At 33.4% G+C, this 17603-nt stretch overlaps 1 protein-coding gene across 3 annotated transcripts in view; it reads right to left on the reverse strand.

Annotated features, from left to right (window-relative positions):
• Nucleotides 1-6005: 6005 nt before the first annotated feature.
• The window catches only part of LOC124448160, a 40486-nt gene continuing 28888 nt past the window's right edge, over nucleotides 6006-17603 (reverse strand). For 2 of the 3 annotated variants that reach the window (XM_046999175.1, XM_046999173.1), the window contains exons 10-18: nucleotides 17151-17414; nucleotides 15876-16220; nucleotides 14010-14078; nucleotides 12037-12267; nucleotides 10152-10229; nucleotides 8801-8893; nucleotides 8234-8296; nucleotides 7229-7938; nucleotides 6006-7132 (exon numbers count right to left, since the gene is read on the reverse strand). In XM_046999175.1, coding sequence (XP_046855131.1) covers nucleotides 6494-7132; nucleotides 7229-7938; nucleotides 8234-8296; nucleotides 8801-8893; nucleotides 10152-10229; nucleotides 12037-12267; nucleotides 14010-14078; nucleotides 15876-16220; nucleotides 17151-17414 — 2492 coding nt within the window. In that variant the 3' untranslated portion in view covers nucleotides 6006-6493. The remainder of the gene's footprint in view (nucleotides 7133-7228; nucleotides 7939-8233; nucleotides 8297-8800; nucleotides 8894-10151; nucleotides 10230-12036; nucleotides 12268-14009; nucleotides 14079-15875; nucleotides 16221-17150; nucleotides 17415-17603) is intronic. The other variant, XM_046999174.1, reaches the window with a different exon arrangement.

A 17603-nucleotide genomic window follows, 5' to 3' on the forward strand; every position in this document is an offset into this window, starting at 1 on the left:
AGTTTCTGATGTTTTTTTTCTAAACAATATACAAATGATGTTTGCGATCGTTCGCAAAGTTCGCATTTGTATGATGTCTATAGGAATTAAGTTTTTAAACTATTGTCAGTAAGACACAGAAGCAAGAACATAATTGCAATTGCAAACAAAACGATCGTATAACAATCTTTAGACCAATCTTCAAAATAAAAAATTTAGTAAGTTACGCTACAATATAAATTATAAAATAAACACAATGAAATGCGTGCGCTGATTGGTCTAAAGCTGACTTTGCATTAGCCAGTGCAAAACACATCTGAGCTCAACCAATCAAATCAATCTAAACAATCATTCAGTCAAAGAGAATTTTCAAATCGATCATGAATACATTTTAGAGGAAAAATTAAAATGTTTGTCTATTTCGCATTATTTTTATTTTATAAAAGAAATAAAAGATGTTTTTCGTGATTGTACTAACTTATGCAAACCTCAGAGACGTTTGTGAGAACTCTCGAGCATGTGCAACCCTCGACCTTCCGCTTTGCACTGATCTGCTGTCGAGTTTTCCCAAAGGTCTTCTCGGTTTGCATAAACCTGTGCAAACACAGTAAATATCTTTCATTTCTTAAATGTCAGATATTAAATAGCAGTGTTAATGATACATATAGTATGGTGAAATTTTTGTATCTCGAGTTCTTCGACTGTTAAAGTGGGTTTACAATGAAGTTATATTTGGCTTAGTTTCAAATAAAGGGCAATGGTTTAGTGGGATAGAACTATCTTGGATGTTAAGATGTTATGGTTAAGCTTCGAGATAAGAATACTTTCGTGGATGGATAGTTCGCATGTGCTTAAGGCTAACAGAATGTGGTTTTTAAAACGGGCAAAAACATTGGAGCTGATTAAGCTGACTGAATGACAGTCTTCATGTTAAAGAAGAGACTCCCAAATGCTATGATACTTTAGTTTGTAAATACTCGTGGCTTAGTCCATGTAGGATGCACACCGACAAGTATGGAAACTCTTTCAAAGAGACTCAACAAATGGAATCCGTGTGGATAAGCCAAAGACAAAAAGCAGTACATAGTCGGGTGATTTGGGTACTAATGAGAGTGCAAACCAGTAAAAGGATGGAAAAAATAGATGATTTTCTTTTGTATAGTGTGAAAGAGTGACCTCAAAGTTGAAAAAGATTGTTGAGAAAACATTGAATAAATCTATCAAAGAGGTGGAAATTTGGAAGGAAGGCTATGAGTCAAACAGTTGTCTGAGCTTACGATTAGAAGCTGCAGCCTGAAGATGGAAGTTTTCAAATAATGACCAGAGGCTGACAGTTCGATGAATGAGGCACGAAACAAAAAAAAATGTGCGTATATGCCAGATTGTTAGTGCTATGAAACTAGAATGAAAGAAGTAAGTGAATGCACATCTGAGTTCAAAAAAGATCAAAGGTCAAAGGACTTCCCTTATTTACTGTGGTCTTTGTAGGCCTTTGTAAGTCTTGTAAGTACGATTTTTCAAAGACTACACGTAGTTACTATCATTTATTAATTACTATCATTTGTTAAGAAGCAACAGATGGATGGAATTGCTGTGATATTTGTTAAGTGAAACGACCTGAGGTTTTGTTCAAGGCATTTTTAGTTATGATCAATTATCAATTGTTTTTGACTTTATTGTGTTCAAAGATTTATGAATTTTTGCGTGATTTTTTGGTGCATAATTTATCGAGAGTTTTTATTTGTTGTCATGTCCGTAGAAAAACCCATACTGCAAAAATAATTAATGTTATTAATGTGATTTCATTCTCTACTGACCCTCGTGCTTAAACAATATACTTATAGGAAAATACAAAATATTTCGGATTTAACTCTTGAGATCGTGGGGCAAAAGGTAAAGTGTCAGCAATTTCCAGTAATTCTTATTTTTATTTTTTATTTTTTTTGTTTCACAATATGGGCCAGCAAAGAATGGCGCAAACTGTAGTAAAGTAATACAAAAAGCATGAGAGCTGTCGTGTAAACTTGTTTATTGAACTAACAACTAACTCCTCAAGCTACGGGGTGTCCCATAAGGGGCAACTATCATTACATCCCCCTTCTTTTAATAGGACAAAATTATAAACATAACTTGGCTCTCAATGGAATACCAGGAAGATAAGAGATTTTTTTTAACAGTCTATAAAGTGTTAATATTTGTAATAAAGACATTACATAGTCATTGTATTTAGTAGGTATTGTTTGGGTTCTTGTAGACCTTCTAAGTGGAGGAGTGGGTGAAGATGCTCCAGGTTCGTCAAAAGTGGTTTCTGCTTCAGCCTGGTTATCATCATCTTTGCCCGGTAAGGCTGTTGTGGTGAAATCGGCTGTTGCCTCAGTCTTCAAGAGATGTCGTCTGTTGCGTCATTACTTTTGGCCATTCAGTGTTGAAACTATGTAGGAGCGAGGTGTTGTTGCGGGATATAGTACTTGGGCTGGGACCCAAGTGTTGTTCTGACGTAGCCTTATACCTTCATTCTCCGTGAGTGGCGACAATGGTCTGGAGTTCTGGTCATAATAGTGTTTTTGCGTCTGTTGGCATCGTTTCAATTCTTTTGTAACATCTGCTGCTAGCTTGGGTTGTAGCAATTCTTTTGATACAGGTAGTTTGGACCTGGTTGCTCTACTCATTAGTAGTTGTGATGGTGTATATGACATACCGGTGACAGGGGTGTTCCTGTACTCGAGGAGACCAATATAGGGGTCTGAGGTTTTTTTAGGATCCTCTTGACAGTCTGCAAACCCTCTAAATTCTCTGCTGTTGAATGGCATGTTGTCTGATATGAGTTCTTGTGGTATACCATGACGTGCAAAAATTGACTTTGTGTGTGTGATGACAGTTTTTGCAGTTTTATTTGGTAACAGACTGACTTCGATGTACTTTGAGAAATAATCTACAATCACGAGGTAGGTTTTACCTTGGTATTCGCATAGATCAGATGCTACTTTCTGCCAGGGGAGCTCAGGTATCTCATGTGGTATCATGGGTTCCTTTTGGTTCTGGCTTCTAAAGGTGGCACAACGGGACAGTTGGATGCAACAGTAATAATGTCATTATTCATACCTGGCCAGTATATCACTGATCTAGCTCTATTCTTGCACTTTTCTATGCCTTGATGGCTTTCATGGATTAATTGTAGCATATCTTTCCTCATGGATAATGGGATGATGAGTCTGTTGTCTTTAAATAGGAGTCCTTCGGCTTCACTCAGTTCATATCTTACGTTGCAGTAGGGTGTGAAACATGTTGGTACTGATTGTCGGTGTTTTGGCCAACCTTGCTTGATTGTCTCTTTTAGAGTTTGAAGGGTTTCATCTTCTTTGGTAGCAGCTTTGAGTTCAGCTATCTTCTCTGATGTCGCCGGGATATTGGTGACTTAACTGTGAACCATGACTTCGATGTCATCATTGAGGTCTAGTTGTTCACCGTCGGTCTTGAGATAGGCTCTAGAGAGAGTGTCAGCTATAAACATGTATTTTCCAGGAACATATTTCACTGTTACTTGATACTTCTGTAGTCTTATTAGGAGGCGTTGAATCCGGGGTGGAGCTTGGCATAGTGGCTTAGCCATTATTGCTTCCAGTGGTTTGTGGTCGCTTTCTGCTATGATCTCTCGTCCATAAACATATTGGTTAAAGCGTTCGCATGCAAATACTATGGCGAGAAGTTCTTTCTCGATTTGTGCATACTGTGTTTCTGCATTATTAAGAGATCTAGATGCATAGATGACAGGGTGTTCGTTTTGAATCAGACAAGCTCCAAGGCCCCCTTGTGATGAATCGAATTGCAGAGTTATTGGCTGGTCGTTGTCAAAGAACTTAAGGACAGGGTGCTGGTTAGTGCTTCCTTTATCTTGGTAACAGCTTCATCATGTTCTGCGAGCCAGATCCATGCAATATCTTTCTTAAGCAATGATCTTAGTGGGGCTGTAATTTCAGACACATTGGGTATGTATTGTGACACGAAATTGACCATACTTAGTAAACGTTGTAGATCTTGCTTGTTCTGTGGTTTGGGCATCTCTAGGATTGCATTGATTTTTTCTGGATGTGGGTGGAACCCTTTGGCGTTTATAATGTTGCCCAGATATTTTACTTCTTTGAAGCGTAGTTGAATTTTCTCTTTGTTGAACTTGATGTTTCGATCTCTGGCGCGATCGAGGACTTTGATGAGGGTTTTGTCATGTTCTTTTTTGTCTTTAGCAGCGATGATGATGTCGTCATAGACTGCAAGTACACCAGGGATATCTGAGAAATTATCATCAACCATTTTCTGCGCGACGTCAGATGCTGAACAGATTCCAAATGGCATCCGGTTAAATTTATATCTCCCAAATGGAGTGTTGAATGTACAAAGGTAAGAAGATTCTTCGTCAAGTTTCTTGTGCCAGTAGCAGCTTGTCATGTCAATTACAGTGAACAACTCAGTGCCATTGAGTTTATTTGAGATTTCTTCGGCTGACGGTGGGTTGTAGTACTCTCTTTTAATGGCTTGATTTAGATGTTTGGGATCTAGGCACAGTCGTAGCATTCCATTTCTTTTTTCTAATATGACCAGGCTGTTTACCCAGTCTGTAGCTCGGTAAACTTTGCTGATAATTCCTGTCTCTGTGAGATTTTCTAGTGTTGATTTCAAGCGTTGCATTAAACTCAGTGGGACTTTTCTTGGTGGATGAATTGTAGGTTTAGCATCACTTTTAATTTCGATGTGGTATTCACCATTGACAAGGTCAATACCTTTGAAAACATCTTGATACTCTACGAAAATGTTTTGTTCGGTTTGGTGAATTTCACAGACATCATTCATGCTTATAAGGTCGAGGTCACGGCATGTTTGTAGACCAATCAGTGGCTTCGAGTTGTCGATTTCAACGACGTAGAATTCGCTATGGATTTTCTTGTTGTTGTGTTCGATGTTCATGTAGCATTTACCACGAATTGGTACTTGGGTTCCTCCGTAGGCCTTTATTTTGGTGTTTGTCTGGTGAAGAGTTGGTTTGTCGTTTAGTGAAGTGAACACGCTGAGTGGCATTATATTACACTGAGCGCCAGTGTCGATTTTGAAGCTGATGACTTTGTTGTTTACTTTAATGCTAGTGAGTATTTCGTTTCCGTTAGGCTTGTTTATTTCATCGAGGAAAATTTCGTCATAGTTTTCAACACCGTCTTGAGTTTTTTGAGGGGTTTCTTGAGTGATTTCGTGGAGTTTATGTCTGGAAGAGTTAGCGAAGCATATTTTGGCGTAGTGGTTTTTGCCTTGACACTTTGAGCACTTTTGGCCGTTAGCTGGACATTGGTTAATCAGGTGATGTGTACCACAACGTCTACAAGGTTTTCTTTTTTGTTGAGGGCTTCGCTTTTGGTAGCTAGCTCTCGTAGTTTGGATGGCAGCTGCTTCGAGTGGTTGTGTTGCTAGGTTTTTGACTTGTGCGTGGCTTGTCTCGGCTGCTCGGACGGTGTTGATGGCTTTGTCGAGGGTTAGAGTGTTATCTCGTAGGAGTCGTTCTCTTACGGAATTATTGTCGATTCCACATACGATTCGATCCCTTATCAGACTGTTTTGCAGCTCTCCGAACTCGCAGGTTTTTGCTTTATTTCGTAGGTGCACGAGGAAGACGTCGAGCGGTCGGCCATTTTGTGAGCATGTGTTGAACTTGTACCTTTAGTATGTGACATTTTTCTTAGGGGAGCAGTGTTCTTTGAATTTCTCGATAAGTGGGTCGATTTTGCCTTCTTCTTCTTCGGTGAATGTATCGTAAATCTCGAGGGCGTCTTCGCCAATCATGTGGAGAAAGATTGCACACTGCGTGTCTTGATCTTTTGAAGTGGCACCGCTTGCTTTCGAGTAAAGGTCCCATCTTTGTCGCCATTTCCGCCATCTTTCTGCGGTGTTTTCATCTAAGATGAGAGGTTCTAGAGGTTTTAAGTGGTCCATGATAAATTATTTTCTGACACCATGTAGTAAAGTAGTACAAAAAGCACGAGAGCTGTCGTGTAAACTTGTTTATTGAACTAACAACTAACTCCTCAAGCTACGGGGTGTCCCATAAGGGGCAATTATCATTACACAAATAATTTTTACAACAAAATAGTTCGAATTAACATGTTCTTTAATTTGTCAAATGGAGAAGTATCGCAAATTTAACATTAAGAATGCCATAATGTACTATTGCAAAATACTTTTATAAATTGTGATAATTATTTGAATTGTTACAACAGTTTTTATATTTGATTAACGTATTGTACATTTCTACATTAATAGATTATTGTCATTAATAGAATTAAAACGTAAATGATTAGTTAGTGCATTGTATATATTAAGTTCATCAGAAATGTGCTTATGCATTGTCGAACTTAATTAGAAAAATATTTATATTTTACGTTGACTAAAAAGAAAATTTTTAACAATATTATATTGATTTGATTTTTATGGCCACTTGCCTTTTCACAAACTATATGTTGCAGTTTGAAACTGCTTATTGATGTGGTTTGCTTTCATTGAAAAAGTTCTTGAGTTCTGAATAGTTTTTAAATTCTTCATCTGATCTCACAGCAGCATGCACCCAAACAGGGAGATTTGGGAATGTCTTGAGAAAAAATGCCTTGTGATCGCCAATCTTATAAAAAGGTTCTGGTTGGGGTCTTGGCCGTGGTCGATCGTACCAATGTTGGCCTATGTTTCGAATAAGTCTCAAGAATTCTGTCAATGAAGGACCATACTTAAACATTTTTCTCTTTACCTCGTCTGTTCTTAAATAATCATATACGTCAGTGTCTATGAAACTTTTCCAATTTGAATACTTGCTATTTAATTGTTTGACTACACTTGACTTGGTATCTCTTGTCTTTATTGGCTGTTGGTTTCCAACTTTACATAAAAAGTCAAATTTCTCATCATCCGACATAAAAAATGGGTGTTTTAACGCCTTGGTAGCTGATGGTCTATCTTCGGGTTGTCGATTCAACATCCACGACAGAAAGTCTTTTAATGTTTCATCCCTGATTTTGTCCAAGCCAACAGGTTTCCCATTCAACATGTTCATCAGTCTCTCAGGCTTATTTCCAAAAGGGTGTTTCCCTTTTGTTGCAACATAATAAGCTACCATCCCTGCATTCTACAATAATAAAAAACACGGCTGATAGCAAAAAACAATAATTTAACACAATCAAATTTATGCGTGATTTGTAAACGTTGACATTCCTACACTTACATATACATCAGACTCTTTTTTGTATCGTCCTTTATCGACTGAATCATTATCTTCACAATATGATTCAGGCGCAATCCAATCCTCCGTTCCCATGTTACCCTTGCTTTTATGTGTTTTAGAATCATTCTTTAATATTCGACTAATACCAAAGTCAGCTAAGAGAAATTCGCTTTGTGAGTCTCGGAGAACATTGGATGGCTTTAAGTCACGATGAATAATAGGTTCTACACCGCTATGAAGATCCGCCAATCCTTTTAAAATTTGCTTTAGAATTTCAGGAAGAGCTTTTTGAAGATCAGATTGAGAAGAAGATTTCACAAAATTCTCCAGCGATTCTTCACATAAGTCTAATATCAAATACACATATTCTGATCCAATTTCATCTTCTATGTTGTAATAATTTACCACATATCTCGACTTTTTTGCGTTGAAATCATTTAAAATTTTCTTTTCTTGCAGTGCATCATTGAGGCAGTTATCTCGACGTATTCGTTTCACTGCCTTGCCGAAACCATCCTTTCTCAGTCCAAGATAAACACGGGTTTCATTATTTCCTTTGCCGATGCAAAACTCGTCTGAAAAAATTACACGTACATCGCCCACATTTTCAATCTTGACATTGGGATTACGTCCATATTCTGTCAACTTTTGCAACAATTTTCTGTGCTTTGTTGATTCGTCAGTGCATTTCCATTTCGGAAACTTTTTTTCTGAAAATGGCAAAAGTATTAATTTCATGAGGTGAGTGACACAAAAACAATAAACACAAAAAGGTAGCACAAATTCCTTTAATTCCCGATGGATTAGAATACAGAATGTTAATTTTGCAAAATTAAGTTTTCATCAACCATCAAATAATCATAAATTACTTAATGATGAAATCAAAATCTGTTAAGATTATACCTAAAACTTAATTACAATAATCACCAATTTAACACAAGATGTTGAAGTAAAGTAGTAGGAGGTGAAATAATTATGATGACAGAGAAGAAACACAAATGTTACCTGGTGAGGGCTTCAGAGATTCAACATTTAATACCTCTAATGGGTTCGAGCTGATGGCTGCAACTTGAATAGAAGAATATGCAATAGAGAATATTTTATCCAACGGAAATATGTTAGAAATATATGTTTTGGACATTGTGGGTTGCGTTTAGAAAAAAATCAAATATAAAATATGACAATAACAATTCAGAAGGTTGTTGAAAAAGATTCATCTTAATCTGAAACTTCGTGTTAAAAGAGGGAATTTCACTTTACCCTAACTGGCCAGAATCATTTGCTAAAAAGTTAATAGTTTTACAATTTTCTCAATTCGACAAGTCTACAATATTATTTTTTATATTCTTATTGTGTAAAGATATAAAAAGGTAGAAATTAGCCAGCTCAGGTCAATTTAAAGTTTAGGATGCGATCAATCTATATGTGTACACTCAGCTCATGATATTTGCATGTAAACTTGCATATACAACCCTTTACATGAGTGCCAGCTATTTTTTTCGTCTTACCCCAAATAACTGCAGCATTTTGCTAAGGTTGAAACCTAATCTGACAAAGAAATACTATTATTACCGTTAAATTTAGCATTTCCACAACCATTAAAGTCTTCAAATTTCTTTTCATCAACGTTTTCAATACCTACTCCCACTGTAAGATCTATCGAATCTAAAGTTGGCATATAGTAAATAAAGCAACAGTGAATAATTTTTTTCAAACGTCAAAGAACTTTTGAAATTTTTTACGGTTGGCAATTGATGGCAAGAAAATCTATTGTGTTTTGCCTCATCTACCCCTTTCTTCTTAGTTTTTTCTTAGGTTGAATCCTTACTCCTCAATGAGTGCAACGAATAAAATAAAATACACACAAAAAGCTTGAATTCACCTAATGTATACAGGATTTCGATAACAACTGTATAATTTGGTAAAAGAAACATTTTGCAACACTAAACATGTTTCTAAATTACTTAATATTGCAGTCAAATTTTTTAAGATTGTAAATCTGACGGCTTTATTTCTTGGTTAACAAAAATTTAAAATTAAAGAAAGATTAAATTTTTCTTGAAAATTCTTTACGTTTTGAAGCATGTTAGTGGACATATGATCGCAAAAATGATAAAGTGTATCTAAAAGATGGGAACAGAGTAAAAAATATAGGTTGTCAACGTATAGTCGTTTTTTGAATCTTACGCAAAATTTATTCTAAAGTTGCTAAAGTTTAAACTTGAAGTACAGAGTTTCATAACTACATAATGAACTCAAATCTTGTAAGATTAAAAAGCTGATAGCCGAAGCACATTTCTTGTGTTTAACATTTATAATTTCCAACGTAAGATACATCAAAACAGTCATATTTTTGACGACAGATTTTCTTTACTCTGTTCTAACTTTTAAGACAGATTTTATTGTTTTTTCGATCAAAAGAAAATTGCAAAATCTAAATGTGACAACTGATATAAAACATCATTCTCGAAATTAAAAATAGTATCCCAATGTCAAATTAACCAAATGGAGTTATTTTGGATTGAACATTAAAAGGAAATAATGTGAAATTTTCTCTATTTATTGGTGACAAAAATTCTCCAACTTGACCAATCGTTTATTTCTTGTTCGACCAAAATTTGAAAATAAAGAAAGATTATATTTTCCTTCAAAAATCTTTAGTTTTTGATACTATTTTATGGACATAAAAAACAAGATTAAAGTTGAAGTTTTTAAAAAGTCTAAGCTAGAAAAGGTATATAAAAAGCTTGATGACAATATCCATCTAAACCTAAATATGGCACTTCATAATGTGAGCCGCATCTCTCTTGTTTTGTCTTAACTCCTAGATTCTCATTATTTTTCTTAGGTTCAAACATTTATTTTTCTAATAATGGATGTTTTAACTTTGTTTTTTAAGTAAAAAAGTGAAAATTTTAATTACCGTTGTTCTCAGGATTTTCATGACCGTTGCAATCTAGGACTTTCTCTTCACAGTTTGTCAACGGTTCCGACTGCAATTCTTAAAATGACATAAAAGTATTACACTTAGAGAATTGAGACAAATAAAATACAATTATATTTATAAGACAAGTTGCTTTCGACTGAGCATTGAATATAGATTTTGTCATAATTTTGTTTGAGTTATAACGACGAGAAAATTTTTCCTTTCATCAGATATCATTTCCGATAAAAAATAATGAAGAAAGAATTAATTTTATTTCGACGATATTTACTTGGCAATTTTCTTTCATAGCATGGATGGAAAACCTGATTTTGAAAATTTACTAAAATTTTAAATGTAAAAAGGATTTAGATAAAGCTTTTGACTTCATACTTATAAATCTTATAATAAAAACGCACTTAAATCACAACTTATTTCATTATACACCTTAGACCCTCATCATCTTGATATGGCTCAAAAGTTAGTTATACTTCTAATAAAAAATCTTAGGTAATATTTCAAAACTTTGTATTCAAAGTGACACAGCACAATTTCTATTTAATGTTAATATTAGAATTTTTATGGTCATCAGTCTCCCTTAGAATTTGCATGAATTAGAAATAATTGATCTATAAATTTTTCTTAAGCCAATGATACAAATTACGAACGAGTTTTCACAATATATGCCAACCAGTTACACAACACATACTAGCCATTAATACTAGTATTATAATACATAACAACCATGCAGTTACGTAACATATACGAACCAATTACACAAAATAAGCAACTAATAACACGACACATACCAACCAGTTACGAAACCTATACCAATATATTAAGCAACGCATGCAAAGTACTTTCATAACACTGCACGAAAGATGTGAATAATTAATGTAAGTTTCATTGAAAACACGTTGGAATCATTAAAAAAATTATAAATTACACTTATTTATGAATTCACTTAAGTCGTAAATTGATTAACAAACAAACAGCAAATTTTGATCTACAATTGTTGTATATAACTTAAGGTACGTGATTTTGTAGTGTACCAAATTTCAGTTTTAAAAACAAATTTTTTTGTATTTAAAATTCCTATTTCATGGCGGTAAATACAACAAAACAGATTTACCATGACAAATGATTTTTTCTGTTCTCCTTTTACTCTGATTTTGATTGTTTAAATATCACTGCTGCAAAAATGTGATGCAATTTAAAGTTTACAAAATTCACTTTAAATTTGTTTTGACTTATTATTCCATGAATTGCTAATGCATACGCAAACTCTTGGGCGGAAAATTCCGGGGTATTTCGAATTTTCGAATTTTATTGCTCCATAATTATGTGCACATTGAAGCTTATGATGCAGACATGAATAATTGATGACTATCCTTCAAAAGAGGTATTTAAAACAAGATAATAAAAAAGTCTGCAATTTGGTTCCCCGATCTTTGCCCACTGACTACCCTAGTTTTCTGAAAATTTTTTATCTGGAGCAACCTCTGTCATGTTTTAACTCAATGTCCTCCAAATGCTTTTTACCTTTGTCATTTTTGTATGCAATCTATTTCAAAAGTGCTTCTCAATAACACAACTCTCATGCACTAGAAAAATGTTTATGATATGAGACAATTTTACTGCCAGAGACAATGTTGAAATTCCAAATGCTAACTCCATTAAAGGTTTTTGCAGATCTTTTGCACTGAAGACTTAAGCTACGTTTATTTCACTGTTAATTTTTTTATGTATGATTTATATCAATTTAAGTTTATTTCGTTAAATTTTTCTCTCAAAATTTTTCATTCAAATATTTTTCAACAATACAAATCATATAGAAAGTGGAAATCACTAAATAAATATGTTGACAAACTACATACAAACTGACCTTCCATAGAAAATTCTCCACAATCACATATGTCCATCCAACAACGAATAAGTGTCTCAAAAGAATTGTAAGTCGTTTGACTGTTCATCATGTCTTCAATGGTTATGTTAATTTCTTCACCCAACCTCATATGTTTCATTTCAACTTTATAGTTGTCAAGGATTTTTGAACAAACTTCTTGACAAATATCTTCATCCATTTCAAAGAACCTTAGTTGCTCTTGCATACACTCTAAGAAAATACAATGGAAAACCTGTCAAAATGAAAACAAGTGCATAAAGTGATTGTCTAAATTGACTTTTATTTCTATCATTGCCCAGTCGCTCATAAAGGAAGGTGTGAGAAAAAGAGTAATTTTAAATGTGCCCTTAGTATTCCAACCGTCCCTAACATACGATGCAAAGAAAAATATAATGCAATGAAAATTTTAAAGGCGAATAAAGTAAGAGTTGATCAGTAATTTTTAACTATGCCAATTCAAGTATGTTGATATCATCATATCATAATTTATCGTGATTGTTGAGGTAATTTGAGTGGAACACATTCTTGCACACTTTACAAACCTCTTGCTTTTACTTTCCGTTGTCAAAGAATTTCATAAAATTAATGTAATAGTTAAGTTTGATGAGTTAAATGTGAAAATAATCATTCATAAAATCATTAACTTAATCATTATTTTAGGGCAGAGCCATTTAATTTTAATTTTTAGTGATTCCAATTTTATTCAACTATTCCAACTTGAGGTTTAGTGTATTAGCTCTTTTCGTTTTGTAGTTTTGAAAACGCAAATGCATGCACCTTGTTTTTTTGAATATATATTTTGCTGAATCTTAGTTGCCAGACTTTGATAAAATTATTTTTGCATCATCTTTATTTTTTCCGATTGCAATTGCATTAAAAATCTGACTTCGCACGTCTCCATAAGCAAAAGAAGTTAATACCCCCATGCTTTAGACTGATGAGAAGTAGTTTTGCAGCAGATAAAAACAAGCTAAAGTATGAAACTCTGATTTGCAACCTATATACACACCAGTCTAGATTTACTTTGCCATTTTACAATTATTAAGACCAAGAAATATTAATTTAGTCATTAGGAAATTTCTTTGTTTGGATATATAGACTTAATAATAAGTCAAATGAGATGGTGCATAAGATCTGTTTTATTCCATATTGTAATGTTAAACAAAAATATAATTGAATGAATTTACAAGAAAGAAAATCTTTTCGCTTCGAGGAAAGTAATAAGAGCGTCTCTTTGAAGAACCTCGTCAATAATATAATAGAAATTAAGGCCCATCCAAAACAACATTCATCAGTCGAATTTTAATGAATGATTTGTTTATACACACATCTTTAGTAATGTGCATTCACTTGATTTCCTCAAGATTCCTACGATGAGGAATTTCATAATAAGTATTGAATGATTGGTTGGTGCCCCTGCGTCATTCTAAAAATCTTTTTAGACTTTTGGAAAGATTTGATTTCAATGTATTTCCAGTTTCATCAGTTATTCTAGTTTATTAAATCTAATGACATTGCTCTAAGTGCAAGGATTTCTAAGTTAAATTAAGGATTTTATCATATTGGGACAGAAAAAAACCTACATCATATAAGTTACACTGCAATGCAAATACAGAATGTCATAAAATAAAGTATGCCGCCCAATTGGCTCAAGATTTATTATCAGGCAGCTATTTGCTGTGAAACAAATTGCCAAGCTGTACTATAAATACCACTAACAAAACATGTGATAAAATGTCTTATTACACGGTAGCTTTATGAAAAATCAGACAATTTCGACACAGCTTTGATTTTCGTAAGACAGTTTTATTGGTGGAATATTTTTTGAAGATTTATTTTGATGCCATGTAATAATGACCAAGAGAAACCAGACAAATATTTCATAAAGAGTAATCCCAAACTAAAGTACAAGATTTATGAATTGTGAGTGACAAAGAATAAGCTTTAATTACCGTAAATATCAAGGTTATCACTGCCATTGAAATCTTGGCTTTTCTTTTCAAATGAGAGCCACTGAAATTCTGAAAATGACAAAACGTTTTACACTCAGGAGTTTTGAAAATTGTAAAACAAAAAAATAGTTAATTTAAAACATAATAGTAGCGTAAGTCACGTCCATTTCTCACAGAGTTGGAATAACTGCTGTACCATTTTCCATAACTTACCCAATTATGCAATCCAATCTGTTAAGATCGGAGATCTTAGTTAAGCTTTTACTAAAAACGTCTTTTATTTGTCACAGAGCTCTTTTTGTATAAAACCAATGATGTTTGTCATGCAATGTAATTTGAGAACATACTAAATAAACTGTAAAAACTGTCACCGTGTGGTACGACAGTATTTTTTTCATTATAAAAGTACTTAATTCGATAAATGCTTAGCGTTTCCTTCCGTAGTTTCATTTTTTTAAACCCTCTATCCCACTGATTTCAAAAGATTTTAATAGAATTCTTGACCATTGTACTAAAAATTGTTATGTATTGTATATCTCAGTACATGTCCTACATCTTTAAATGATTTACTTTATGAAAATCCAACAGGCTGTTCTTTTACATAGTTTGACCCTGAGAGATTGATGGGGGAAATCCACCCCCATTAAGTTACCTTATTCTTCTTTTTATTTTCAATAGACCTACGTGACTTTTAATTGTTTTTGGGATTACTATTTTGTTCTAAAGCCAATTCTCTGCCCATTAATTTTTGCCAAAAAGACAAAGCAATGCACCCATTTAAAGTTTCTGCTAAGTTTACTGTTATCTATTCTTCTTTATTTTTATGCTGTGTATTAAACCTACGCACTTCCTGTTCATCATCTATTTTGCACTTACCAACAAATTCATTGATGTCTTTACTTATCACTGCTAACTCACTTATGAAATTCCCCACATTACTTTATCTAGCTCACTCCACAACGTCTCCTTATCTTCTAAATCACATTCTATAAGCGGATCATAACACGTACAATGCTGAAATTAACATCTTTAATTTCTAGCTTTAAACACGTCAATATTTTTGATATTTCTATTACCTCTAAACTTATATTAAGAAACGTCTCCTTCTGGATAACTCAGCTAAAACCAATCAACAACTAAAAGTAAAATTTTGAATCCTAATCTTAAGCTTGTATATTCTAACTACTACACCATCAAGTTGCATTGAGAAACAAGATGTGTACCTTTCTCCTTTGCATTGTATTCATAAATTTTCCAGTTTTCTTAAAATTCTCTCTAAATTCATAGTCTATACTCTCAGTGCCAAACTCGTACAGTTTTTAATTTCTCTGTCTATGAAAATTTTTTATTTCTTTTTTGACTTATCCCTTCATTTCACAACAATAGAATGAAAGGATAAGTGCAGTCGACAAGAGTTGTATATCTGGGTAATATATGGTGAAGCACATTTTTAATTGAGTATCTTTACAAATGAAAATCTTTCTGTGCCTGATAGACAACTGAGAACATATGTTTTGATCCCTGTATATAACATAAAAAGCAGTGATTTTGAATTGAGCCATCCATTTAACTCTCACTCACACAACATAATCTTTCGATTGTGGAAATCAACACAAAATTAATCAACAAAACTATCTCACACACAAAACTGCCATTTTGCAGCAACTACGAAATGAGAACTATTAAAAACCAAAAATTGCCTTAAAAACCTAACAATATTATGTTAGATTTGACGGCGAGGAACATAGCCAACCGTCAAGTCTTAAAAGCTGTTTCGGAAACTTTATGAACATATTGTTTTCAAGATAAATGAAAACAGAAAATTTACCATAGAAGATACCATATGCACTTCAACACGATACAGACCTTTATAAGAAAAATCAATGCATTTTTGACAATCGCATTGAGCCTTTTTTTTCATCAACTCATGTCGTAGCAAAGCTGAAATATCTTCTATCTTTAAATCGTCCACAATTTTTAATAACTTTATCACATTGTTCTTGTCATCCTCAGCACTCCAACAACGCATAAATGTTTCCAAAAGATCATAGGATGTTTTAAATTTTCTCATGTTCCCCGTAGCTAGGTTCATGATTTCAGCAATTCTCTCATGTGTCATTTCAAATTTAGTGTTTCCAACCATTTTTGTACAGATTTGATTACAGATATTTGGATTCATATCGAAGAACTTTAGTTGCTCTTGCAAACAGTCTAATAACAAACAATGGAAAATACATTGAAACAAAAATAAGTATATCAACTGAATGCTTCATGCACTTGATTTTTACCCTTATACTGGTTTCCTAAAAGCTTTTCACTTTTTGGTTTTTGATAACTACGACAAGCAAATTTAAAAAATCTGAAGCTAATCAATGTGAATTATTGAATCGTTTTCAAGTAATTGCATGCTATATATATATCTGGCTTTCGCATTTTCTTTTCTATCGTTACTTGCTATCGTTACTATCGTTGTTTACTTTGTTGTTCTCGTATTTACTCTTTTCAATGTTCTCAGCATCGTACTTCTAAACTTCTTTATTGTACGATCAAGTTAACCTATTTAATTTTCTTTTAAAAGATTCCTCAAGTACTTTTCTACTTTTCTTCCTTATTATATTTTCATGTAGTCACCTAGCAGTACATTTTGATCGCCTATTGCCCGTTATTATTTTCTTTAAAGTCACACAATACTGTCCCACTTTAATTTCATCACTTTAAACACTCTACTGACTTTTTATGATATATCACTATTCTGTGCTGTCAGCATGGTTATTCCATTAGCAGAGCAGTATGTGTAGCTCGTTTTTTAAAGTCTGGAAATGTGTATCACCTGTGTGCTCTAATCTCTGTTCCAATTACATCAGTTTCATATTAAAAATTCTGCCTTTTAAAGTCTGTCATTAAGTGCATGCGTATTTAGTACATTATTCTTCCAATCTGCTTACATTTTTCAGCAATAAAAACAACATAAAATACATTAAAACAAACTATAAATAACAACATGTAAAGCATCAAGTGACTTCACCTTTACTATGTAGTACGTAGTTAGTGGAATGCAGACATATATGTAACACACACGATAATAACATATAAACAACTGCATTAATTGAGACAATATATGGACTAGAACATTATACTAACCTTTATAATGAAAAAAATCAATACATTTTCGACAACCACATTCACTCTTTTTTTTCATCAACTCTTCTCGTAGCAAAATGGATACATCTTTTATCTTTAAATCGTCCATAATTTTCAATAATTTTATCACATTGTTCTTGCCATCCTCAGCACTCCAATGGCGAAGAACAGTTTTTGGTGATTGTTCGAGACGTGCCATTTCTAAGCTTTCAGAGTCAACCACTCCAGCCAAATTCACATATGTCATTCTAACATCGTTGTTGCCTAGTTTTTGTTGTAAAAATATAATGGAAGCTATAGATACGTGATTTCATTTTAACAAACCCATGTTTCTCTTGCAGACATACTAATAAAAAACAAAGAAAAAGTATATATATATAAGAAAGAATAACATTGAATGTGGTAGGCATTTATAATTTTGACTTTTTGAACATTTTGAAATGAAATTTTATG

The sequence above is a fragment of the Xenia sp. Carnegie-2017 genome, unplaced genomic scaffold (assembly GCF_021976095.1).
Source record: "Xenia sp. Carnegie-2017 unplaced genomic scaffold, XeniaSp_v1 HiC_scaffold_23, whole genome shotgun sequence".
Taxonomy (NCBI): domain Eukaryota; kingdom Metazoa; phylum Cnidaria; class Anthozoa; order Malacalcyonacea; family Xeniidae; genus Xenia; species Xenia sp. Carnegie-2017.